The sequence below is a fragment of the Centroberyx gerrardi genome, chromosome 17, assembly GCF_048128805.1.
Source record: "Centroberyx gerrardi isolate f3 chromosome 17, fCenGer3.hap1.cur.20231027, whole genome shotgun sequence".
Taxonomy (NCBI): domain Eukaryota; kingdom Metazoa; phylum Chordata; class Actinopteri; order Beryciformes; family Berycidae; genus Centroberyx; species Centroberyx gerrardi.
In genome coordinates, this window is record NC_136013.1 from 26053760 (window position 1) to 26081470 (window position 27711).

Sequence of the window (27711 nt, forward strand, 5' to 3'; positions counted from 1 at the left end):
TCCGGCAAGCCTGTGGTGTAGGAGAGTCCGTTTTGACATGGCCAGGGGGTTTGGGTTAGGCTGAGGAGGCCGTAGTTCAATAGCCAAGAGAGCCAACACAGTGCTGAGGGTTTCCAGTCCAAACCGGTGGTGTAGATCTACTGGGACCACTGGTGACTTCGCTTGATGTCTGACAACTATAAAGGCCCTTTGTATTGGTTGCCTGAGAGCTGCTGTCGGACTGAAGGCTTGGACCCAGCAGCGTCACCCAGCTTTCTCCAAACCACCTGAGAAGGAGAGACAACACGGTGTCAGACAATAACATCAGATTAGATGAAACTATACTGATCCTTGTGGGGAAACTGGGTCGCATACAACGGAAAATGGAATATAAACAATATAACAAATTCAGTGAGTGAATTTAGCAAGAATTTAAAATAGGACATTACAGAGCCAGAGAGCATGGTGAACATGAGTATGAGTGAGCAAGTGTGTGTGTGTGTGTGTGTGTGTGTATGTGCGATTAATAAGGGCAGAGTGTCTCTGCGTTATGAATAGTGCCTTTTGTTTCTCCCTGGGTTAGGGTTGAGTGCAATGGACCATCACAACTGCTGAGTGATCAGCCTGGAGGCCACATTATGGAGAACATGCATGCATGCATGCACACACACACACACACACACACATACGTATCCCTTTCATTGTTATGTACTACATATATGCTAATACCTTCCCACCTATTTCACACTGCATAATCATTTTACATTTTAAATTTATATAGACTCAACTCTTCTTTGCCTCAATAAGTCCTACTTTGCACACCCTAATAATGCTGCAATCCATACTTTTTCACATACTTCCCATTCATATATTGATTCATATATTGACTCGTGTATTGCTCTATTGTTGTTTGTATTAAATTTTTTATTTTTAGCCTATATTATATATTTCTCTGTTGTATCCTACAATATTACTTTTTGCTGAAGCGATGACCAAATTTCCCCACAGGAATCACTGAAGTTTCCTCTAATCTTACCTACTGAAGGCTAAGCTGTTTTATGATACTGAATTTAAAATCGTTCAATGGGCAAAGTTTCCTCCAACAAGAGCATGACAATGCCACCGTGTTATACTGTTCTCCAGCTTTGATTAGACAGCTTGACTGGAAATTAGTAGGGTAAAAAACTGTCCACAATGCTGCACAGCATGAGTAGCCTACTGCTAGAAAACAATGCATCAAAGTTTAGGCATCCATGTGGTTTTTCTGCTTGCCAGAAGGGCCGATATGTCTTAGAGCCTGTAATATTTTCATTAGGTCCTTTTTGAACTGCCATGTCTGAAATACCTGTGGCAGTAACCTTTATAGACCAGCTGATGCTGCTACTGCTAATGCTAGTTTTCACTGCAGTTGCATTGGAAGATAGATTTTTTGCATTTCATATTTTTATACAATTCAAATTGCTTGTGGAAGCGTTTGGCTAGCTATTAATTTCAAGTTCCCTGATTTCCTTATAAGGTAAGCTGTGTCATTTTACAATTACGTTACATTGTTTGATTTGGGTTTTGCACGTTGTTTGTTGGACTTTTTAAGTGGGTTTAATCCTTTGTTGAGGATGTAATGTTAGTGTAGTAGGCCTTGCTAAATGTTTGCAGTCACATTAGTTGTTCAGTTCAGCAGTGAGTGACTTGATGTTATTACATTATTTACCAAGACTCTCACAGCTAGCAAGCAGGTAACTAGCGCTAAGCTAGTTGTCACTTGGTCACGATTACTGAGTGTTACAAGAGTTGACCAACAGGTGGCACTCAGGCTTTGTTATTGTGTAGGCTTTGCTCCATACGTGCAGGATGCACCAGAAGAGTTCACATACTGAGAATGTACACTGGGATGGGAATCTAGTGTGTGTGGTATGGGTATCTAATATCTAATATGGTATGAAAGAAAGGCAGAAGTTTAGGCTGCAACCTACATTGCACATTTCTCTGACAATGGCCTTCTCTTTCTCACTGAGATCTTCATTGTAGTCCTCTGGGATCTGCCTGTCCAGCTTTTCATGGACCTCCAGCACCTGTACACACACACACACACACACACACACACACACACGCACCATGATAAAGTCATCATCACCATGATAAAGTTTTGTGCACACTTGTGCACATCCCTAAACTGGACAGAGGGATTTTTTCTCTGAGCACAGTAGATGTAGGCTGGAGTGAGGCCTACCTTCATGGCATGGACCACAGCCTCCGGTTTCTGCCCAGGGGGGAGATAGGTCCCTGTAGGGGAGGGTTCACCGCTGGGGGTCCGACTGGCACCCTGGGGAGGCAGGAGACACCCACTGATCACAATCACAATCATTTTAATCACCAAGCACAACAGGAATATAGAAAATATGGAACATAGTGACAACAGTACAACAGGACTTCACATACAGGGCAAAATAGTTCAAAACATACTATAGACCACACATAGCAGTCTATATATAGACAGTAGACTATCAGCCTACATGAGGAAAAGATAGTAAGGGGAAGGAGAGGAAGTGAGAGAGGAACAGGAAGAGCAGTAAAGCTGAGGGAGGAATATGCATTCCCATGGTGACCGGAGTTGCAGTAAACCTGCTGTGGCTGCAGTAAAGCAGGAGAGGATCAATCAATCGGTCACATGAGCTTGTTAATAGGTCAATATAGGAGGTCCTGCTTCTGGTAGTTGGTAGTCGAGCTCACATTTCCCTTTAAATTTTGATGTGTCAGTACAACTGTCAGCATTCATACCTTAGGTAATGATAGAAATTAGTTTGAGCTTTTGATAGATCAAGAAAAATTTTATATAGACCCTAATTTGTATAGACCATAACAGGGAGTAACACTGGCAGGATAACTAACTTCATATGAGAAGAGTCTTGTAATTTCAGCTGCAAAAAGTTAGATTGTTGTCACACATGAAGGGAAATGAAAGCAATACAGAATGAAGAGTAAAACTGTAGACCACCAATCTGTTTGTATTTTACTTATTTTACTATCCGTACTGAATATATTTCATTCTTTCCTTCACAGTGTCATGCCAATAATGCACTCATTGAATTGAATTGAATTGAATTGAATTGAATTGAATTGAATTGAACTGAAGGAGGGAGAGAGAGTTGAGGGGCTAAAGGACAAGCTAGCTTTTGGTAGAGACAACCAAAGCTAGATAAACAAGGCAGGGGGTTTCTCATATGAGCGCATGTTATGTTTTGAGAGTGAACCGTTATTGCTTCTAGGTTATTGCGAAGTCTCACAATCACACACACACACACACACACACACACACACACACACACACACATTTTTGTTAGGTGGCAGTGTACGTACATTGAGCATGCTGTCCTGGTAGTGTGAGAGCTGAGACTCGGAATGGTACAGAGACAAACCCTTCCTCAACGTCTTCACTTCCCCACCATTCACCTGGGAGAGAGACATCGACAGAGGGAGAGAGAGAAAGAGAGAGAGACATAGACAGAGAGGGAGAGAGAGACATAGACAGACAGAGAGGGAGAAGAACTGATTACAAAACCCTATTTCTCACTTTCAAAGAATTAAATGGTACCCGTTTCTTTTCTAGTCCAAAAAAAGAAGAAGCTGGTGTCATCCATCTCCTTTAACAAAGAGAACCTAGCCCTTCTTGCTGCTCCTGCAGATATGCTCCCAGATCCCCTACAGAGCTCAGACACATTCTGCTGCAGCCACCACCTTGTACTATGCGACCAGCTCATTTTCCACTTCTTCTAATACTCCTCTCTAGTGAAACGCCCTCCTAGCCTCAGCTGTGGAGAAACCTCGCCAGCACCTCACCACAAGCTCAGGGATTCAAAATCTCAAATTTTCTCCCTCCACTTTGCCCAGAACTCCTCAAAACTCCAACAAAAGGAGGCATCTTGTAGAAGCTTTACATTCAACTTTGGAGAGGTGAGCCATGACTAGGTGATGGTCTTATCCAGCCTAGTATGAGTTATGTTTATGGATGTACAGGTGGTCAGGACAAGTTGCATTAACCCTGTCCCCACTACTTGAATCCAGGTAAAGTATTTAACATCTGCTAACAGTGTCCCTCTGGATCCTCTCCTCTACTATCCATAGAGGGATCAATAGTACAAGTCCAATCACTAACACATCCTCTGGTCCTAGCAGGGAAAACCAGAAGCTAGCATCCACCATAATAAGAGCACCCACCATGGCATGTGATAGAGGACAGTGACGGTAGTTACCTGTGACAGTAGCTGCTTGTTGTTGTCCTCCAGCATCCTCACCTTGTTCTCCAGCTGTCGGATGTAGCTGGCTGACGCATCTGAATGAGAAAGGCCAAAAGGAAGCATTATCAGTCATGAAAAAGCACATTTGACCCATGATCTTAGACTGAGCGAGTATCAGCAATAATAAAGTTCTGTCAAATTCAGGCCAGGGTGACTGTTCATCGCAGCTTCTAAGCCACATTATTCAAATTTTCCCATGCTTTTACCTCAGTGTACAGCCTGTGAAATTCAGCCATATTCTCTACCTAATATAACGGTATAATCTAATAATTATACTAATACTATTATCTAAAGCATGACATTTCCTGATTGGCTCATGCCTTTGCCAATATATTTTCTGACTTGTGTACATCCACACTGTCTACTAGCCCCAGCACACTGATACCTGAGCCCAGTTTCAACCCAGTATATTCCAATCCCCACTGCTGCCAGTTTCTCCCTATTGGGCCTTGATTGGCATGTTTGTGAGATGCTTAGCAGCCCTCTCAAACTTAATCCCCACATACTGTTGAGACCTCCATTGTTGACCTTCCCATGCTGACTCCATTTAAGCTCCCTAATCCTAAAATTGCTCGGTTCTAGTTGTTGATACCCAAACCGATGTAGGAATGTGCCATTTTCAAACCAGTATTGAGTACAATGGACATACAGTAGTAGTTCAACTCCAGGAAAAACCTGAAAGAAAATAAGGAATTTGCTAGAATACTGTAAGTACTTGAGTGCAGTGTTTCATATTCATACACACACACAACGCCAACATGTAGCTATGCATAATGAACAAATACAGGCATATATGCTCTCAAGCACTCATTCACTTAAATGCATACACACTCTCAAATGCACACACTCTTTAACTCACACACACAGGAAACTGTAACTAATCCACAGCTTCTGATCCTATCATAATAATGCCTGCTGCAGCTGTAGCCCAACAACTCATACAAAAGTATGTCAAAAACATTTTTCAAGGCATTTATGTTGGGATAGATGGAAAAATAGAGTGAGACAGAAAGCAAGTCAATGCAAGAGACAGCCAAACAGCCAAAAAGGCTAAGATAGAGAGGCAGAAAAGGAGAGAAGAGGGGAGATGAAACAAAAAGTGAAAGAGAGAAGGCTGGAGCGATGTGTTGTGTGGCAGTAAGCCTCTTTGCTTCCTTGTGACCTCGGCTCTAATCCAACTCGGTACAGCAGGATTACCTGACCTGCAGCCAGCCAGCCCAGTACTGCACACACACACACACACACGCTGTCCTGCACTGTACAAGAGAGTGACACACTGCACGTCGCACACTGACACGTAATCACACGTACATGCACTGCACACAAGCACACACACATTTAGGTACACACACATCTGTTGTACAGATCTACTGCAACTGTCCCAGCTATTAGCAACAGCCATCTGCACTATTTTATTCCTCTCGTCCCTCCCTTGTTGCCAGCATAATGGGGTTCTCCAGCAGGATAAAAATACCTGGAATACCTGGAGGAAACAGTGTCAGGGCTAAAAATAACTCTACTACTGCTCGTACCAAAACAAGATGCTTGACATCTCATTGGGTTTGTTGTGTACTGTTTCTTTGCTCTGTATATGCAGTCCTGTTGTACTGTTAGCAATCACTATATCTGTATATTCTCTATATTCCTGTTCATTTATTGAACTGCAGTAAGAAAGCGGTCCTTGTTGTGTATTGATGCAAAGAATTGCATTGGATTGGATGCCATATGCCAATGAATGACTAAGCTGTAGAACACACACTCAGTGCTTTCTGCAGCTCTCCACACACACACACACACACACACACACACACACACACAGGCTGGGAAGTACAGTCCTGCGAATTGGGGAGCTTCTATGTATGGGTCCACCCAGGAATGATTTCAATTACACTGAACACGCACACACACACACACACACACACTACTGCAAGGTATAACTGATTTCAATGATGTAGCTGGGCTGTATGGAGGAAGGGAGTAGAAGGTTAGTGGGGCTGCTAAAGCAAACAGAGAACATATTGTTCCCCACCAATTCTCTCTCTCTCTCTCTCTCTCTCACTCTCTGTCATTCTGTCAGTAATTTGAGCCTTGCAGGCTGCCATCCAGATGCCTGCAGTACGAACAGTTATTCTTTACGTTATTCGACCGGCATGGGAGGATCAAAACAGTAAAATAGACTGATGAATGAGGATACGATACGCCACGTTTAGCTTTTCAACAAAAACGTCTTGAAGATAGACAGATCTCAGAAATCACAACATACAAAGGCCTGTACAGGAATTGGCAACACAAATTTTAAACAGCCCCTTTTTTGTTAATCAGTGAAATGTTTCTGCTTACCAGAAGGGCCAGCATCTCCATGTGCTGATCTCTAACAGCCTGTAGTATTTTCATTAGGTCCTTGTTGAACTCTCCTGTCTGAAATGTCTGTGGTAGTAACCTTTATAGACCAGCTGATGCTGCTGATTCTGCTAGTTGAGTTGTTGCCCAGTGTTGGGCAAGTTACTTGGAAAATGTAATCAATTACTCTTTACTTATTACTCCTTTATAAAGTAATTACATTACATTACATTACATTAATTACTCTACAGGAGCAGTAATACATTACATACATTACATTACTCGTCACATTGCTTTCCGTTACCCCCCCCATCGAGCCTGCGCTTCGTCAGATGGCCTCTAGAGGGCATCTTTGACTGATGCAGAGATGCAGTGTTTCCCATACAGAGGCACAAAATCAAGTTGGTCAGTGTATAGAAAGTGATCTAAATCGAGCTCTGATGCACCTGATGTGCGCATCACATCATGTCTGTCATGTGAGATGCACAGACAGCAGACCAGCAGCATTGCATTCAATCCACAGGGTCTGCCGGTGTGAAAACAAAAGCTAAACTTAACATTCCACAATTTGCTCCAAACTCGCCTGTGTAACACGTCTTCTGCTGCCCTGCAAACTTTAACAATAGGTAACGTTCAAAGAACTTGAATGGGTAGAACAGTCGTTCCCATTTAAGTTAGCGTTCCAGGACGGTCGGAGCAGCGGCCATTTTTACGTATACTGTTGGGCTAGCTTCTGTATAAACAGACTTACAGCAAGTCACTGAGCTGAGAGGTTTTACAGCAAGAACCAAAGCAGCTTCTCTGTCTCCTTGCTGTCATGGATTGCTAACATGCTAATGTTGACTAGAAGAGCTATAGAGAGAAGTAGTCTTTGATAAAGCTACGTTAGCTTCGTCGCTAACGTTAGCTTTCAGTTGAGTTTTGACAGTATGCTAACAGACTCATCTGCACAGAATGTGACAGACTTGACTTACGTTGTCACCATGGCAACTAACCCTTAAAATTCCATAGTCGCCATTTTATGCTGTACTAGCCAAATTACCATGATAAAAAGTTGAAGGACCGTTCTATCCATTCAAGTTCTGTGGTAACGTTACCATCTTGTGGTATTTAAGTAACGTTATGGAACTAGGTGATTGAACTGTGTCGGTGTGCAGTGCATAGAACACACGCATTGAACACACGTGCCATGGGTCTGTACAGGATCCGTGCTTGTTCTGATGAGTAACTGTCCACCAGTGTGTCCTGCTCTGAAATCCAGCTTCTGTTGTTTAGTCAATGTGCATTCGTCGTTGGCAGTGGAGGCCTCCTTGTGGGGTTGTTTTTCCCTGAGTTTCACATTGCTGTGTTGCCGTATTAGATGCTTTGATAAATTGGATGTTGTGTTTCAGACTGATCTCACAGAAAAACGTGAAATGAACACGACTTGTTAACAGCAAATTACGTCTTGGTTAGGCTTGGGCCGATAATCGATATTATCGAGTATCACGATATTTCGTGAATATCGCAATATTCCTGCGATATCGAATATCGCCTCCAGTGATGGTGGCGGTCATCTCTGCCTTCTCCCTCATGACAGACTCATGATTTTGACAGAGACGTTTTATCTCTGTGTCCTTCTCTGTCACCTGTGCCATGCTGATTTCCTCAATCGCCTTAATTCTGTTCTGCATGGCGTCTTTCTCTCTCTCCATCTCTTCCTTCTCTTTCTCCCAGCTCTGGGAGAAAGAGATGGACTGGGCCTCAAGAGCAGCGATGACGGAGGGCATCTTCTGTTTCTCCACAGTGAGAGTTTCGATGGTTTCATGGAGGGTTTGGATCTTGGGGTCCTTCTCCATCAGCTCTCGCACCGTCTCCTCCCTGTCCTCCAAGGCCTTCTGCAACTTCTCCTCCATGCTCTCCCGCTCTCAATTTCTCTTCCTCTCTGTTGGATGTTTTTTGTCTGCTCTCAGATTCAGTCAGAGCTTTCCTGAGGAAGGACAGCTTCTCCTCCTTCATCCTCACCTGGGATGCCCACCAAACTGAATTGCTTCTTCTTCTCTGCTCCATCTTCCTGATGGTGTTCTTCAGGGTTAAATCCTCTTGCTCTTTGGCTCTGAGTTGAGCCTCCATTTTAGCTGTGTTGATAATCTCTAATGGTTTGGGATCATTTGCTTTTCTTGATTAAAGCTGAAAGCTGTAGTTCACTGGTCAAGCTCACTGAGCTGTGGAGTTGCCAAACCACACGGTTATTTTGAAGGTTAGTACACTTGCTATCACTGTTCTGTAGAACTGCAGCATCCCCTTCCACCCTGGAACGTTATGAGATGGCGTGGAAAAAAAGAGCCTTTGGTGGGCTTTTTTGACGATGGAGGTTGAGATGATTGTTGTAAAGCTGTCCAAAAACCAAAAATTCTTTCTGACTTTGCGAGTCGTATCTACCACTTTGTTGGCTTGTTCATGTCGCTCTACTGTAATTCCAATAATTCTGATATGACTTGAAGGCAGGATAAGACGAGGGAAAACTTTTATAGATATTACACCAAAAATAGAGGTCAAAGAGGCTAAAGAATGTAACGCAAGTAACAACCTTTCTGTTCGATCAGTAACTGCAATATTACTGAAACTGGAACAATTCTGTTACAGGAAAAAGTAATGTGATTATAGAAACGCATTAGTTTGTAACACTGTTCACTAATGTTTTTAAAGTGCTGCCTCGTTATTATTACACAGTTTTGGTCGGCTGTGCATTGATGCAAATAGTATCACTTGTTAAAACATACTGGACATCAACTTCCTGACACATTCAAAACAATCAAATGATCAAAACCAAGCCAGTTGTTTGCTAAGTAACAAACGTACTAAACCTAACTAACACCTTCGCTTATCAAAGACTTACATTTTCATGGATATATTTTGAAAATATTACACAAGGATATGCAGCTATCTCAGAATGAACATTTTCATATGTTGTACACAGACAAATATCAAAAAGTGGTAGAACGCACACACAATGAGGTACTGACTGCTGGGAAATGAATAAGCCGCACACTGCTCTGTGACTTTATATTTATTGCACATTGACTTTATATTTATTTTAGAGCAGTGTGCAGCTTATTCAGTTTCATTAATACCCACACAAATACACACACACACACACACACACACACACACACACACAAGCCACCTAGCCATCGGTCAATGACTGGGACATTGCTGTGAAAGTCACCGGCCAAGACAATGCTGACCTCAGAGCAAAACACACACACACACACACACATATACACACGCACACACAAAGGAAGAGACAATGCTGACAAAATAAAAGCACAGGACAGGACAGAGGGTATCCTTGAATTACAGTCAGTCAGCACACATCCAATGACTTTCTCTCTCTCTTTCTTTCTCTCTCTCTCTCTCTCAAACTGGCAACCTTCCGATCACAAGCCTGCTTCTCTAACCTCTATACTAACACCATCCCCGATCCTGTCTGTTGGTCATTTCAAATGTCTAATTCTGAAAATGTTCAGGGCATCAAACTACATGGAGACCAGAGAAGTGACCAGTGAGTGAGTGAGTGATATTTTGGGGTATTTTGAAGCACTATTTGTCAGTATCACTCAGTGGTTAGGCGTCTTTGTCAAAGCGGCTCCAGTTGTTTTCCAGGTGTTTCCTTATACTACTTTCCTTCCTCGAAAGCTTCCAGCTCTGGTAATTTTCCATTGCTGTGAAAAAATCAGTGCAGACAAATCAGCCATTAGCTGACATGTTTGTGGCACATTCAAAAAGCCTATGCCATTCACTAGCCAACATCATATATAAAAGGTTGTGTTTTTCTATCGGGCAAACCCACCAAAGGCAAACACTCCTACCTGGCCAAAGTTCAGAGGCAGCCCAGGGCTCTTCAGTGTATTGGAACATAGAAACCTCCCCTCCGGTCAAACTGAACTCAGGTCTGCTTTGGTCTCATAAGCCTCATCTAATACAACTTTGCCCCCTACTTGGATTTTATTGGGCCACATTTTTCAATATCCCCCCACGGACAACTTCTGAGACTCCCGAATATCCATATTCAAGGCAAAGTGTGGATGTGTATGCCTGTGTGTGTGTGTGTGTGTGTGTGTGTGTGTGTGTGTGTGTGTGTGTGTTATGAATGAATACATTAGCATTTGCAACTTCCAAGGAAACAATTCCAGTGGCAGAAATGGTCAAAAATGAAAAAGAAGAGAAACGTTCATTGGTGTTCGACTAAACCGCATGATGATGTGACGTTAGCCAAGTTTCATTCCAAAATGAGTCACCCATCATTTGGAAAAAGTTGCACCTACTTAGCGCTCTTGCAAAATAATTGCTGGCATGAAAGTAAAACTCCTTTTGGAAAGAAAAAAAAAACAAAAAAACATTTAAGTTTTGTTTAACTCTCTCAGATATGACTGTTATTAATACAGTTTTCTAAATCACAAAGCATCACTTCATCACTATAATGCCCTTAAAGAATATAGACTCCTCTCAGGTGGCTGGCTTGTGCATGTTTGTGTGTGTGTGTGTTGCTGAGATGCGGCTGGCCCAGTTGAACAGAGACATGCTATATCATGAGGTCATGCTTTGCATAGATACACTGACACTTAACGATTATTGACACAGTTCGCTGTTGACATGCTTATTTCCCCTGCTTTTCATGAGACTTACTGTCACATAATCAGGTTGAAATTCAAATTGCTGTTTACACTGTCAGGCTAGTTGAGGCCAGGCGACATGTAAGACAACATTGTTTGGTTGGTTTGTCCACTGTCGGCTCATTAGTGGGTTTAAATAACTGAGACTTGTAAGTTGATTGGTCGTTTTTAACCAGAGTTCATGCTTTTTTAAGCCGGTTTTCAATGTCATCAAATGAAAAAAACATCAAATTAAAAGTATTATCTGGGACACATAAATAATATATTTAGGATATACTTTTCCTTGTTTGTAGATGTGTTTATAAGTACAATTATTAGACTACTTCCATACACTATGGTCCATAAAACAGGTGGTTGACTGTTCAGTAAAAGAATGCTCTAGCAAAGTGAAGTATCACTTTGACATTGGGTTTGTTGCTAATCGGCGGGTTCAGCAAGTCTCATATGTTTGTGGATTTGAATATGAGAGATCTGATATTTAAACCTCCAAACAGAGACACAAACTGTAGTTGCAGGTAGACATAATCCCTTGAAATGTGCAGCACTTCCTGTAACTAACAGCATCTGACTCAGCAAAATCCAGAACAGGAGGAATATGACATAGGAATAGGTCCTCTCTCTGGCCTCCTGGCTTGGACAAGCTTAAGCACACATAAATCTGCTGGATCATCGGCTGGGCATGTTTCTGGCCATACTAGATAATACTGTCAACTGGAAATACGTATGGCAACATCCATATGTCGACATATGACAACTTCAGACTGAACTCTGCTTTGGCAGTGGAATAACACTGTGAAAAGAAGGCATTTATTTGCAATTTATTTTCATACTTCTTTCAAACGCGATGACTTCTACCAATCAAAACCATGTTCACACTCCCTTGGACTCCTTTACACAGCGGCCATATCTGATTTGTTTCTGGGTGGGAAACCTTACCCGGAACACAGCAAAGCAGATGGAAACAGGCAAACTCAAAAAGAGAAAAGAGATCTACACCAAAGTATCCTATGGTGGAGAGAGCTGGAGAAGGTCCAAATCAAAGGCTATCAACTGAATTGATGTTGACGTTAGCTAATGTTAGTCAGTTACATCATGTTGTTAACATTATCTCCAAAACAAACAACTAACTATCTTATTAATGTCAGCATTAACAGTCTTTACTCGTAGCATTGGTAGTTAGCTAAAATTATGATTCATATCCTTAGTAGTGCAAATTGTTTATGTTAGCTGTGTCTGCTAGCTAACACTAGAGTTAGGTGTCTTTAGCTTGTTCAGACTGCTTTTAAAACGAAGTGTCAGCTACAATTTATACAATTTGACCTGGTTGGGTTATAGATTAAAGATTAAAAGTACCTGACCGCTAACATTAGCTAATGTTATGGATCAACATCATGGATATTTCCTTCAATCCAGATGCTGTAGTGTTTGATTTGGACTTTCTCCAGCTCTGCTCATCTCTCCACCATACTGAAGGATAATTTTGGTATATATTTTAATTTATTTTGTCCAAAGACAGGTTGAGACAGGTTGAGTTTCCATATGACCTAAATCAAATATGGCCACCATAAAGCAAATAGCTATGAGTCCAGGCTGGAGCAGGAGGGGCCTCTATAGAAACCTTCAGGCTAGAGATATGGCTACCATAAAACCAGGGGGTAGATAGGAGAGGCTGACCTTTGACCCTAACTAGCCCTGGAGGCTAACCTCTCCTGTCACTGTGTTATCTGGGCAGCACAGGCTGAGAGGCTAGGGCACTCAAAGGCTCCTGAAGTCCAGCACACTCCACACGAACACAACACATGATTAGACTAGAACTGGAGCACAGAGAGAGAGAGAGAGAGAGAGAGAGAGAGAGAGAGAGAGAGTGTGTGTGTGTGTGTGTGTGTGTTTTAGGGGGTGATGTGATGCTCCTATTCAGTATGGTGAGCCTTTGAAGAGCCCTGCACCCCATTGTCAGGCAGACAATACTGTCGGACAGATGGCCAGAGCACAGCGCGCGCACACACACACGCACACACACACACAAACACACACCCACACCCTTGCTCTGTCTGGGGTGAGGTTGACAGAGAAAAGACACAATCACATGACATGAGTTTCAGGGTGAGCTATCCAAAGAATGAGAGAATAACTACATTTCAAAGCCAGCTGCACTGCTGCACACACATCACATTTTTGCAGCGTTTTGAACCACACATGCAAGAAAACTGATTCCTTTAAAAGCAGAAACTCTGCGAAACTCTAAAATAAGCCCTGACATGACATTAGAGTGAGCTGGAAGGATTAAGAGATTGCATCAGATTAAATCAAGAGGCCAACTACTGGTTGAAAACAATCCAACTGTGCTCATTATTAGCCCTCATATTGCTAGCTCCTGTGTTAGTGCTAGTTAGTCTGCAGGGATTTGACAATAATGCCACTGGAAAATTCACAAAAGCTGAACGGTTTTGGACTGAAATTGGACACTAATAATATTATGTCATTTATTCAGTCACTCTTCAAAGTTAGCTTATAGCATGATAAAAGTATATCAACATATGTGTCAAAAACAACAGGTTTCTTCAGTGAGTTTACAAGTGTTTAGCCCTTCACTGATGACATGCTACTTTACATTAAAATTAAGCTAACTAACAATATTTGCACATTTTCTTTGCTCTGCCCCTTTAAATTAAGTAACTAACTAACTATTTAATTAACTATTTACACAAAGTAGCTAGAATTTGTCTTTTCACATATTTCTGTTAAAGGCATACAGACATAGCCCCTGCATGAATATAGCAACTGATGATATAATAACAAAAGTTAAAAAATGTCCTTCAAATGGGTTGAAAAAAACGGTTAATGTAATAAATTCCTGAATAATATAACATCACATTGTTACATGGATCAGTGATTATTACTTCATAAGGGGTATAACATTTTTTACTGATGATGTAATAATGACAAATAATGCAATCATTCATACAAAAAAGAAGAATGTAAAAAAACGAGTAATATAGACAATATTATTGTTACATCATTGGTTTAAAAATGTTACACCCTTTATGAAGTAATAAACACTGTTTAATACAACAATGCAATGTTGTTACTTTATCCAGTAATTAATTACATTAACAATGCAATGCAGACACACATAATTTTCATGAGCTAGTTGGCTAGCTAGCTTGTCGTAAGGCATTGTGGGAAACGCAGGAAACCACTAACTTAAATAGATGTAGACGAGGCAGGTCGAGGGGAGGGAAAGTGGGTACATCGAAAAAGTAAATTCCAACACTTCTTCACAAAATAACTCCTGGAATGCATTGCACATCACAAATCGATGATATCCAACAGTGTAAGATGGTGGACTTTTCAAAATAAACCAATCCCAGAGACCTGCCTCAGCTTTCGGGCTTCAATACTGGTCTGAATGTAGAGTCTGTCATGTGGAAACCTTTCACATGCTGTGTGTTACAGTTAGTAACAAAGACAAAGCACAGGAAACTCTGAGCCAGCAGAACATACAGCTGGCAGCAGAAAAAACACTCTGCCTCAACAGTGTTGTTAGCAGAAATGGAAAGTTTCATTCACCGGTGCACACACACACATTTTGGATGATTTATTTACCTATGTGCAGACACACACACATTGATTTATGTATTCAACTGATTTACATTCAGTAAAGCTGCTGTGCAAATTCCCCATTACGTTGATTTAACCACTTCCTTACTGGAACCAGCCCAGCAGGTGACTGGGACTCTTCCATTTATGTAGTGCAAAACAATGCTGTGTTGTTGTTTCCTCGACGCGCCTTTTTTCCCACAGTGCTCTTCCCCCATTATGTGTGCTGGAATGTGGGAATTCCTGACCAGGCGGCTTTTCTCAGCAAATCCCTGTGATGCTAGGCCAAGCTAATGTTTAGCCAAAAGTGAACTCATTATCTTAAACGGGAGTCGCGCTTGGTTTTAGTTGAGTGTTTGTTTGGTTTTTCACGGTTAAAAAAAAAATCTTGTAGGTTTTAAAAAGATACGTGGCTAGCCTCAAAGTGTAATAGTGCTTTGTAATATTTTCCAAATGAAAACAAATCACAGCACAACCATTTTTCCCAGTGGGAGAGTTGCATAATAATCTGTTTCAAATGATTAAAGAAATAACTGTTAGCTTAATTATTCTCACCCCGATATCACTGCAATAAAATGGAGAGACATGATGCAACTGATAGCTCTGGCAGAGTTTGAGGCTGACATTTAGGTCAGAAAATAAACAATTATTACTCTCGGCAAGCGCCAAAAACCAAACCCATTATGAGCCATTTCAGAGCTTGGCTTTGTGAGGGAATATTTGAATCATCGCAGTGTGTTTCAGAGACCCTGGTTTTACATGGATTCACCACACAGATACTCATGCCAAGCTATAACGCCTGTAAACTGATCACATTATCACAGAATCCACTGAGGAGGGAAGGAGAGAGAGAGAGAGAGAGTGAATGGTAGAATTGTTTCAAAGAGTCATTTTGAGGTTCATAAGCGAGACTTTAAGGACGATTACTGCTTCCCAAACAGGCTATTCTCCTGGGTGAGACGCCAAGGACAGACTCCCCTCTGGCCCAACACATGTCCATCTGTCCACTCTGTGTGTGTATGTGTGTGTGTGTGTGTGTGTGTGTGTGTGTGTGAGAGAGAGAGAGAGAGAGAGAGAGAGAGAGAGAGAAAGAGGCAGACAAATAGATAGGAGGGGGTGCTAAGGAAAGATCTGCCTACTAGCCCAACTTTTGTGAGAAATACAAGCATCCATTATAGGCACTGCAATACGTCTACATTAGTTATTGCGTATAATAGTGAGAATTCCTAAAAAAAAAATCACACATACACACATAAATGACCGTGGATACACACCCATTTGCTTTGCTTTTCCATCAGCAAAGAGGGACTGCTGTAGAAATGGGGCTTATTCTCCCATGGTGTGTTCAAATCTTTTCATAGCTCCACACACACAGACAAAGACCTTCCCATGCTGCCTCATTATCATAACAACACAGCCTGCCTCGCCGTCGCACGCTGTAAATCATTCACACACACACACACACACACACACACACACACACACACACACTCAGAGCAATGCCTAACACAGATAGGGCCAAGAGGCACTCCTGTCTTTTCTAAACAGGGGAGGAGATGTGAAGGGGCCTTTCAACCCTTCATACCGCCAGACTAGAAAACCTCCATGAACAAACACACAGGCCTTCCTGGATGTAAACTCATTAGCCATGTTGTCCATATAAATAAATCAACTCGCCTCCAGGTCTTCTGAGAAGCCACAACAAACTGGATTGGACATCTAGGAAATGGGGCTTTTGACTGGGCAAGGATGCAGCCTGTACTTTGATCGAAGTACTAAAGCATATTGGAACAGTCTTAGTCTGTACGGTTATGCTTTGCAGGAAACGTGAAGAATCAACAAGAAAGCAAGAAAAATATGGAGGACATCCTACCTTGAGTCACTGGGATGTAAGTTTTCTATAAAAACCCACCAGCACAAGTTGTCCAGTCCTCCCACTGGGCCTTGCCCTCTCCTCCACCCTAAATCATGGGTCCCCAGAGGGCCATTGAGTAGCTGTCTGTGAGCTAGTTATGGATAGCCGCAATTACTGGATCCTTAGGGAGTTAACACGCAATGCTGCGGTGGAGGAAGAGAAAACAGTTGCTTTTATGAGCTGCTACGAAACGTCAACTTTGGAGAAGTTCATACTCGGCAGAAAAGGCTAAAGGCCTTTCCTGCCTACAAACAGATTGAGATATTTAGAGCAGCTAACAAGTTCTAATGTTGGACATGGAGTTTTTGATTATTTAACCTTTATTTAACCAGGTAAGTCAATTAAGAACAAACAAACAACAAAGAACAAATTCTTATTTACAGTGACGGCCTGGCAAGAGGTTAAAGGCCTCTTGATGGGGCATTGGCGGAAAAGGGAACCGGGAGACAAGATAATTCTGCTTTATTGGATAGCTTATGGTGGAGAAAGACAGGAGAGATGGGGATGACGTTGCTAGTACATGGTAGGCTATACACCCTAGCTAACTGAGCCACCAGGACACCCCCACTGATCTGCTTGACAAAAATGAAGCACCCTCTCCTCTTCCCACTGAGAACGTTATCAAATGTGAAAAAACGTGAACAAAACTAGTCTTTATACCTTGGATAACCTCTATACCAGTACGGATGCATTCATAGCAGCATTCATGTGAAACCCCAAACTACTTCAAAGTTGTTGAATGGAGAAGTTGATGAAGTTGATGTGGACCGAAATTTGGAAAATATGCATCTGCTTCTAGGTTGTTCCAGAACATTCAATGAAGCTTTGATCTGTGTCACCGTTTCATGTTACTGACCCCAAAAAATGCATGACTAAACAAGCAGTGACATGGTAGATTATCAGGGGGGCAGGGGTGCTCATCTGACCTGGTGGGTTCTGGGGAACAAAGTCCCTACTGTGCTCTCCATCTTCCTGTCCTGATGGATTAGCTCATCAGGGCAGATGTATATGGACACACCTGATCTCTTAGCAATCTGCAGGCATCAAAGGACAACCCAACCAGGAATCTACTGCAGTCCGGATTCCTGACTCAGTGGCTTTATCTTTTGTAAAGCTTGTTGAGGTAAATGGGAGATTTGAGATGTCTGAACTGTTTGTGCAGCTTTCAGGATACGATGTGGCGCCAAAGTATTAATGCTTCGGTATGACCGAACCAAATGATTTACCAAGTATCCCATACCAAGAGTGCTAATCTGGGGTGAAGGACTAGGACAATGTCTCTTTATAATTTCATGTACTCTAATAGATCAACTCTAACGGTAGCTCTAGTTTGAGATGTTGGGTCAATAAACACCCAGGTCTGGAGGTTCTCAACAACAGGTATCTAGCAGGACACATGGTTAATTTATTGTACTACATGTCTATGTCTGTGCATTATATGTGGCCTCTAACACGTACACATCTTTTATGTCAGGTTGCACAGAACATGTACTTCACACACTGCACAGATGGCAACTTTAAGTCAATCTTATAGAATTTACTTAAACCTATCTAAACTTTTTGGCATTGAAATAGTTTGCCTAAAATTGGCGTCTCAATAATGTTGGGGACATATGTGGGTCGTGGCTATCAAGGCACAAGGTGAGGCTAGCAGCCACAGAGCAGGGAAGTCATAGCAACAGCAACGATGGAGCGAAGCAGTAAGAAAACAAAGAACAGCAAAGCTAAAAGTACAGCAGACACTGGCTGCGTTCGCCATCTGCTTTTTGTTGCCAGTTACCTCAGTCTCAGGCTAGATGCCGTTTCAAGGTAGACAGCTCATCAAGATCAGTGACAAGTGTTGGGGCGGGAAACCAGCTGAGGTGGAGGGGGGTGGGACCAACAATACATTTTGATGCCTCAAGGCAAAAAGTTCCATATTGTTACTTTACAGGAGAAATGAATACAAGGACGAGAACAGGATAATGTAATAGGCTGGTATTGTTGCCTTCCCAGCATTCAGACTGCTTTTATTTAATTTCTTAAATCTTTCTAGGATGGATCATACAAGTGCCGGGTACTAGCAAACTTAGTCATCCTCTTCTCAAAACCGATATGAGGTAGTGATATGAGGTAACATGAATTCTCCAGGAATTCAACCTCACCCCTCTAATAAACCTAGCAGTATTTTGCACTGTCTCTCGTCTGTAACCCTGTGGTGGCCTGCAGATCACCTGTGTGGCATGCACCGTCTACTATTGACGTATAAAGGAAGAGGCACCCAAGGCACTGCCCCTCAGTAAAAAGGAATCAGGTTTGCCAGGGACTGGAGACGTCAGCCTTCCCCTGCCCACTTCAACTCTGGCTGACTATAGGGCTTTCAGGCGACGTTACATACCCTCTGGCGGCCATATTGGAAGTCCTCAGCTCTTGGGCAACAGTGCCTGTGAACATCTGATTGCGTTTCTCAACGTACATCCTGGCCGTCTCAACTGAATTGAATGGAAATGGTTAATTTCTGTGCTGTTTTAGACAGGGAACTGATCCATCTGATATTTTTTTCTTTAGACAATACATGCTTGTTATTTAGCAAACCATTTTATCTGGTCAATGGACATTGTCTTGTACGTCTGATTTGCACACTAGCTAACATATCTAGCAAAAGCTGTAGCGTCACTGGTGGCTAGCAGTTGCATGTCAACATTACCATCATTTGCTTAATTGGCTAAATTAGCCTGCTGGCTAGTTAGCTAGCTAACAAAGCCAAAAACCAGGTTATGAACAAAAGCAGGTTGTTCAGGTTAACTGAGATGACGGGAGTAGAAACTAGGGCTAAAGACAAGACCTGTGTCACAGTAACCTACATTTGGAAACAAGTCTACCTCATCAGACTATTCACTTCTACCTTTACACAACAAATCTTTTCAGGTATGTCTCTTTTCTATAGTTAGACATTATTTGCACCCGCCCAATTCTCCACTGGACCTCCATGATGGTGCCAGGCATGGTTCATAGGAGGTTTGTGACACAACTGCAAAACCTCTATAGCCATGGGAAGAGGGGCTGAAATGGTATCTGCACACTAAAACAAGACCTGAATGTGACCCTGACGACAGCCCTGGTCATAGGTGACTGTCTGGAGGCTCTGGCTTTTTTCAGAGGGATCATCATTCCTGCAAAACGCCTCTCTGAGCCTTGTCTTTATGGTGGCTATGCTCAGCGCTGCAGTTATGGAGTCCAATACAGACAGTCAATAAGCCACACACACTAATAGTCCAATATAGGAGAGACACACTCCTCTCTCTCTCACATACACAAACATACACACACATCAAAGACAGCCGCAGCTGTTAGAGCAATCTTGGCACTGCTGTGGCTGGATAGTGTGACACATTTGAAAGGCTTTTAATTTTATTGCTTTGTCCAAGTACATGTTGGCTCTCTCATTAGGATTGATCACTGTGGGGTTTAGAGTGATTTACAACAGTAAGTGGTCACAGCGGTCAGAGTCATCTCAGACAGGATACACTCATTCTTTATCAAGTGAAAGAGAGAGACAAAGTGTGTGTCTACGTGGGCTGATAAGATACGACTCAACCAGCCTTAGTAAACTATGGGTCATCTAAATTTCTACCTACTTCCTACTATTTTCAATCAAGCCATACTCACGTGATATTTGAACTGTCAAGTAAAGTCAAAGTAAAGTTTATTGCCAAACTGAAAATGAGTAAATCAGAATAATAACATATAATAATAATAATAACAGAAACCGCCAACAGATTCAAATTCTGCATTTTATGTCACGGTAGAGTTGAAGATACACGCAAAGACCTGAAGGCGGCTCTTTATCACTGACATTCTTACGGGTCTACTTTTGATGTCTTTATTTAGACGAGAGGAAAGCTGAGAGAAGGTTCTGGTGGGATCGGACCACCTCGCCATCTCTGGGCCGGCTTTTCTGCATTTATTTTTGCATTGGTCACGGCCTATAAAGCGTCTCCCATTTTCACGTGAATGGGCCCAGTCAGGCTCCCATCAGCTAGGTTGGTGTCAAGCTTTTCTTAATGGGAGGTAGAGTGTCGACAACCTCCACCACTGGCTTTTACTGCTACTGACATATGCAGAGACCCAATTATAATACAAATTAAAACGGGCAGTCGATTGTTTTCTTTGGGATGTATGTGTATTGGGATGTCTATGTTGAAAATGTGAAAAAGTATGGAAAAAATTCATATCATATTTGATGTCTTTGCCAATAATTCATGCAGATGTCTTGTTTTACAACAGGAAACCAATGGGAGCGCTACACATATACACAGGGTGTGTAAGGAAAGGAGCGTACAAATGGACTGTGAAGGTGATCATGTGAAGGTGGACATGCCTTGATTTACATTAGCCATCAGCTCAAGTGAGCATCTTGCAAGAGGCTGCTTATCCGCACGTGTAATTATGATGAGTTCAATGTTTTTGCAGCTATGGGAGGATTAAGGGCACATATTTGTAATTAACAGCTTGTAATGGCAGAATTATGGCCCACATCCTCTAATCCATCTTGAATAGCCGCCAGTTTTCCTCAATATTTGATTTTAGACAATTGTTTGACCCTCATTAGTGCGAAACAATGGTGTGTGTGAATGTCTTTGGATGGCTGCAGCAATAACAATCCCACATTTGTCTCAGTAGGAAGGGCAGGCCAGGGTGCGCCAAGTCTTCCTGTATTTCATGCCTTCGTGTTATTTTATCGGGATGTTTTCAACCTTGTTTAAACTTTGTAAAAAAAAAAATCACCACTGAAATGCATCATTTTTCAAAGAGCTTTCAGTCTGTTGCTGTATTTATTTACACGTTCTGGGATAGGCCTATCCTTGTAAAGAGAGATGGCCTTCGCCCAAACGCTGGCAGAGAACATGGAATCGTGCCTCCGGGCGTGATAAGTTGCTGCGGTAGGAAATAAATCTTGCCACCCATCGGCCCTCATGTGCAACATTTCCCACAGACACTATCGTTTCCTACCACAGACATATGGCAGCGGCGTCACTGTTTCGCCCTGCTGCTGCAAACACTGAAAACCTGATCTCTAATCATAGGGATGGGTCAATATGCATATCTCACAACGTGATTTGATACGCAATATGGGCTTCACAATTCAATACAACCACAATACGATGTAACAAATGAACAACAACATCCACATTGCTTAGAAATAAATTGGTAAGTGATAAAAACAAGAGCTATATCCTAGCTGTTAGCAGAAAGAGACATAACACCCTCTGCAAACATACACACTGGGTCTGCTGCCTTCAAAATGAAAAAAAATAAATCACTCAGTGTCTTCCCTTTCTCCCGCTCTAACACACACACACACACACACACACACATGCATACACGCAGGTTGGTGACAGACTACCCAGGCATTTCCAGCCAGGTGCTGAAAATTATTTACAGTCACTGCAATCTGAACAAGTGAGTTCTCATGCGCAGGTGGGACGCACATCGGGGTGTAAATTAGGAGCGGGCTGAACGTCTGCCCTGCAGCTTGTAAATAACCAGCCTTAGAGGAGAGAGTCAGCAGGACATATAGGTTGATTTAATAAGCCGGCGAGCAAGGCCAACCAATAAACAGGTTCTACCTCTGACAGCCAGGTCCCTCCCACTCCGACCTCTACAAGTATCAAACATCAGCGGGAAGTGACAGAGTGAGAGTCAAATATGAAATATCAACCAAAATAGATACAGAAGCTGAAAGGTCCACCACAACCAGAATGTAAAACAGCAACCAGGATTGAGTCAACCAACATTAATACAATCAATAGAAAGTGAAACCTCAGCCACAGAGTTAGAGTAATCATCAGCAAAAGTGGAAGTAACTAATTACATTTACTCATGTTACTGTAATTGAGTAGCTTTTTTGTGCTTTTACTTTTTTGAGTATTTTTTAAAGTCTTTAATTTTACTTTTACTTAAGTACATTTTTGCTTAAGTATTGTACTTCGCTACATTTTAAACATCACATTACAGAGGACAGATTCTGTGGCTCTCCATAGGCAACAGAAACTGGACCAATGAGAATTGACAAATTGTGGAGCCATTCAGTGAATGGTCAATGAGCTGAGAAGAGAAGAGTAATACAGCTTTACTTTGTTTGTGCACTTTATTTTATTTATTTTTCCGATTAAAATAATCTAGTTTGAACTCTGTCCTCTAGTCCTTTTAAAATTGCCCGGGGAAAAAAATCACATCTAACAACATTTTCTTTTCTAAAAAGTAACTCAATAACTTTTAGTCTGAGTACATTTTAAATGAGCTAGTTTTTACTTTTACTTAAGTAGATTTTTACACCAGTAGTTTTACTTCTACTTAAGTAAAATATCAGCAAAGTAACAGCACTTCTACTGGAGTAGAATGTTTTAGTACTCTTTCCACCCCTGATCATCAGCCCAAATAGACAGACATCAACCAGAATAGAAACAGCAGAAAGATTATTGTTTTTGGTCATTACATTACATGATACAGTGCTCATTCTTCTCTGTTCAAACCTGTAGTGAATCTAGGCCAAAGCGTCCCATGCCAGGTTTGACTGAGCTCAGGGTTTAGACAATAGCACTGTAACAGAGACTGCCGGCCAGTCAGCGATCTGACTCTGCACATTTCCCTCACTGACTGGGATGAACTGTGGACAAAAGGTCCATGCATAGGAGCGTTCTGTCACAGTATTATCCTTCACAGTGTGGTGTTTTTCAATGTATTCAAGTACGTACACTTGAACATATTGCTTGACAAGGAGAAAGTAGAGTCTGAAACGATAAATTTTTTTCACTTAGTGCTTATTTTTCTACATGTTTTTTTTTTTTTAAATAACACCTACGAAATATTTGGGATGTTTTGTTTCTGCTAAGTCCCAGTCAGCAGGTTTTGGACAGCCAAACCTGCCAAACAAGTATGTTCACCAGTAGTATACAAGGCTTTCGCAGCGGTGAAATGCTAATACCTTGATCCTCACATAGAACATATTGGGAGAGAAAGAGGGTTGACAGCTAACTGGCAATGCTGCCCCTATCCACCTCCGGCTGTGTTTTGAACGAGGTGACTTGCTGACGCGACTTAGCATCCCGACAGCGCCAGCGAGGGCGCTAAATCCTCATTAGATCTGACTTTGCCCGTAAAGAGCCGAGGCCGAGCCGGGCCAGGCAAACTGTCACCAGAGAGCCGTCTCAGTCTGTGTGTGAGCGAAACAACAAGGTCACTGCGAGATACAGTAACAAACCCAGTCTGATCCAAAGGTGTGTTAGCCCAGACTGAGGTTTTAAGGTGTTGAGGAAGAAATGGAAAAGTACCTATACTAAGCAACAGTCCTATATGCTCACTTACTATGTAGCCTTTGACCTATATTTATAACTTAAGTGCCTAAAACTCAAGAATACTGAATCTGCTTCAACATTATAAGATTGAACTCTAAAAGTAACATCTTGTGTGTTTCTCACAGAACTGTGAGAACTGTGCAAATGCCCAAATCTCATAGATAACACTGACCAAGTGACCTTGACAAAATAATAACTTGTTGTCTTCTAGAGCCACAGACCCCCATTTGATGAGATTTTGTCTCTCGGACCCAAATCGGAGAATATTTTTATTGCTAGATATGATTTTGCCCAGAATTCCATGACTATCTGTATTGTAGGTAGAGAGATAACAGTGAAACTATGACCAAAATAGTAATTATTCCACATTCTCTAACTTCTTGTAAATGAAATGATGGTGAAGTTTAACATTTCATCAATTTACTGGAGACCCCCTGGAACCCGCTCAAGGACCCCTGGTGGTCCCCAGACCCCACGTTGAGAACCACTGTTCTAGAAGAAGGTGCTCACCTCTTCTTACACATCTCCTTAAAGTGCTAGAACTATAATCATCATTGGTTGTTCAGTCTGACCTTATACTTTTTGACCAATAGCTTTATTCATTCATTCATTCATTTTCTTTACACACTTGTTCCTATTCAGGGTCACAGGGCAACTGCAGCCTATCCCAGCATGCACTGGGAAGGCAGAGAAACACCCTGGACAGGTCGCCAGTCCATCACAGGGCTGTTATACTGTTATTATCTTTCATATTAGCCATGAAAATATGTATGAAACACGCACAGGCCTTATCCGTCACCATACACATCCAAATAAGCTTGCATGTGTGCAAATGATTAAAGAATTGCTTCTTTCCTTGCCACCAGGCACCTGCAGGCTACAATCAGCAGAGTAGCAACAAAGTTCTCAGGCTGATGTGTCAAGTGGTTTCTCAACAAACATTCCCTCTCTTCCTGCAGGGTGAAGACAAGGTGAGGACTCGCATCTGATACATCCCTCACACACATGCACGCACACACACACACACACACACACACACGCACACTGCATCTTAAAAGTATCTCAGCCAAGGAAACCAGTTTGCCTCTGAAGTAAATAGTACTAAAGTTTGTGCGTCCTATAAATCAGAAGCATCATGCATCCAAGCCCTGACCTTTTACCTCTTATTCTTTCAGCATGTGTAAACAGTAATTATGGCTGTCACTATATTAAATATGTACAATACATAGAGTTCTGCCAGTGGTTTGTCAGTGTGAGAACAGTCATTGTGTTTTACTAGACAGTTTCTGTTCTTAGCTGACTCCTTGTCTACATTTAAATCAAGAAGTTGAATGATCCTGACTGGGCTGTTCTATAGCCTCGCTCCCTCTGCTGTGGTTGTAGATGTGAAGTAGTGGTGTAGTTAGATTTTACACAGTTGGCTATAAAGTTCACTGGAGTTCTGTAATCTGTGAATGTTAATGAAATATTAACCCTGAATACTTTGAATCTATGATTTGTATGCTGTAAAAACTCATAGTGCAGCATAGTGAAACTAACTCATATTTAATGAGTAACTCCTATGCTTCACTTTCAATTTACAGTTGCTAGTTACCAAGAGTTGAGTTCATGAGTTGAATGATGAGTTGAACATTTTATGGAGTTCACTAAACTGATCATATAATGGTTTCAATAGACATAAAACAGCTTATTAGCAGACTTTCCAGCATGTATTGCATTTGAGTTAACTCTCCAGAAACCCTTCTTTCTTCATGTTTGAATAAAGTTACAGAATAAAGACTTGTTATAAATCTAGGTAGGGGGATCATAGATCTGTTTCTGGGAAAAAATGAAAATAATGATAAATTATAATTATGAATAAAAATTACTAATCAGTAGGCCGCTTTTGATCCTCAAAAACCTCCTCACAAATCAAGAATAATTAACCACTAACACTGGAGTGCAGTTTATCAATTAGTAGATTCAACTAATAAACACTTGACATTTGTCTTAAATTCACTCAGTGAGTTTTACTACATTAGAACAACAAATAGCCTACACATCGACATAACCTCAGTCAACTTGCAATTTCCAGCCAGTAAAGAAACTGTAGTTGAAGTGCCTTTTCTTTTTTTTCATTTTCTACAAATATGGGTTTACAGCTATTTTAACACTAGAAAAGCCAACTGACTGTTGTTTTGAATTTTAGAATTAAAATATCAGCTTTCAAAATGTCCCTCTATAACTTTTCCTACAGCCACTGTCTGTACCAACCAGTGTTAGATGTTCAAAATCACACAACAGTAGGCCAGTTTTATGTAGGCTATTTACCCCCTTCAGTAGACGGTTTGTTGACCTTCTCTTCACTGATTCATTGGCCTTGCTAGTATTAGAGTCTAATCATGAGCAGCATTAGTAAAACTTACCATTGAGTCCAGTGGTGGCTCTATGGAAGTGAGAGCCGGACAGGTCGTCCATAGACCTCCTCAGAGATGCCATCTTGCCCTCTGATGGTTTGTGTAAGTGGTTGTGGTGGTGGTCGGGACTACCGGCGCTCCCGGTACTGGACGTACTACTACCATCCCCGACGTCCCGGACGGGCACCGACCCGTTCAGGTTGCTCAGGCTGGACTGGCTGTCGATGGAGCTCCGCGACCCGGCTCCGCTCCTCTCCTCATCCAGCATCAGGACGATCTCCTTCAGCTCCAGGTTCTCCGTCCTCAGCGCCTCCTGGCTGGCCTCCAGCTCCTTCAGCTTCTGCTGGTACAGTCCGACATCTTTCCACAGGACGCTGGCCGTGTAGCGGCCGAACCGCTGCCACTCCCGCGACAGCTTCTTGCCCTTCTGTCGGTCATCATCCAGAAAGCAGCACAGCTCTCGGAGCTCGTGGTTATCGTCCTGCAGCTTCTGGTTGACCTCCTTCAGACTGCGGATCTCGTGGAGGTGGACCTGCAGGCTCCGGTTCACGTCCTTCATCATGTTCCCGTGCTCCAGCATCAGGTCCATGTTGCGGCTCTCCAGCCTCCTCAGCCTCCGGACCAGGTCCTCCTTGCCCAGCATCAGCAGCTCCTCGTCGGGCAGCTGGCTCACCTCCGCCCCTTCCATATCCCCGCTGGTATCCGATACTATCTAAATAAACGCGGTGTCTTCTAACCGAGCGTCGACGGTGAAGATATTATTAAGACCAAATTCATGATAGATTCCGAGTAGATTCACTACAGAGGACGTGCGAATCCTAACGCACACGCCGGGCGCAGTTGACCCAAATAAGGCTGAGCTGCCTCTAATCCCTCGGTTCTTTCACTTTCTATAGCATCCACGGTTGAAAGTTCCTTTTGGAGACGCGACGCGACGCCGTTTGAAGCCGGAGACCTGGGCCGGTCCTCGGACTGGGAGAGCAGGGGAGGAGACACAGTAACACAGACAGACAGAGAGAGAGAGAGAGAGAGAGAGAGAGAGAGAGAGAGTGAGAGAGAGAGAGAGAGAGAGAGAGAGAGAGAATCCTAAACTCTACAGACAGTAACACAGTGTCCTCTATAGGCAGTAACAGTTCCTTAGCAGTAGCCTATAACAGTCATCTACAGCCAGTAATCCCATCTAAAACTCTCAAACAA

The 27711-nt window shown here is 42.3% G+C and overlaps 1 protein-coding gene across 1 annotated transcript; it reads right to left on the bottom strand.

Annotated features, from left to right (window-relative positions):
* Positions 1–176: 176 nt before the first annotated feature.
* On the bottom strand, positions 177–27202 carry LOC139916486 (coiled-coil domain-containing protein 85C-A-like). The gene is made up of 6 exons (XM_071905386.1): positions 26565–27202; positions 6621–6640; positions 4227–4297; positions 2207–2299; positions 1950–2048; positions 177–266 (listed from the first exon to the last, which is right to left on the bottom strand). Exons 1-6 carry the CDS (start codon positions 27200–27202, stop codon positions 177–179), a joined length of 1011 nt encoding a protein of 336 aa, XP_071761487.1.
* Between the last annotated feature and the right edge of the window lie 509 nt (positions 27203–27711).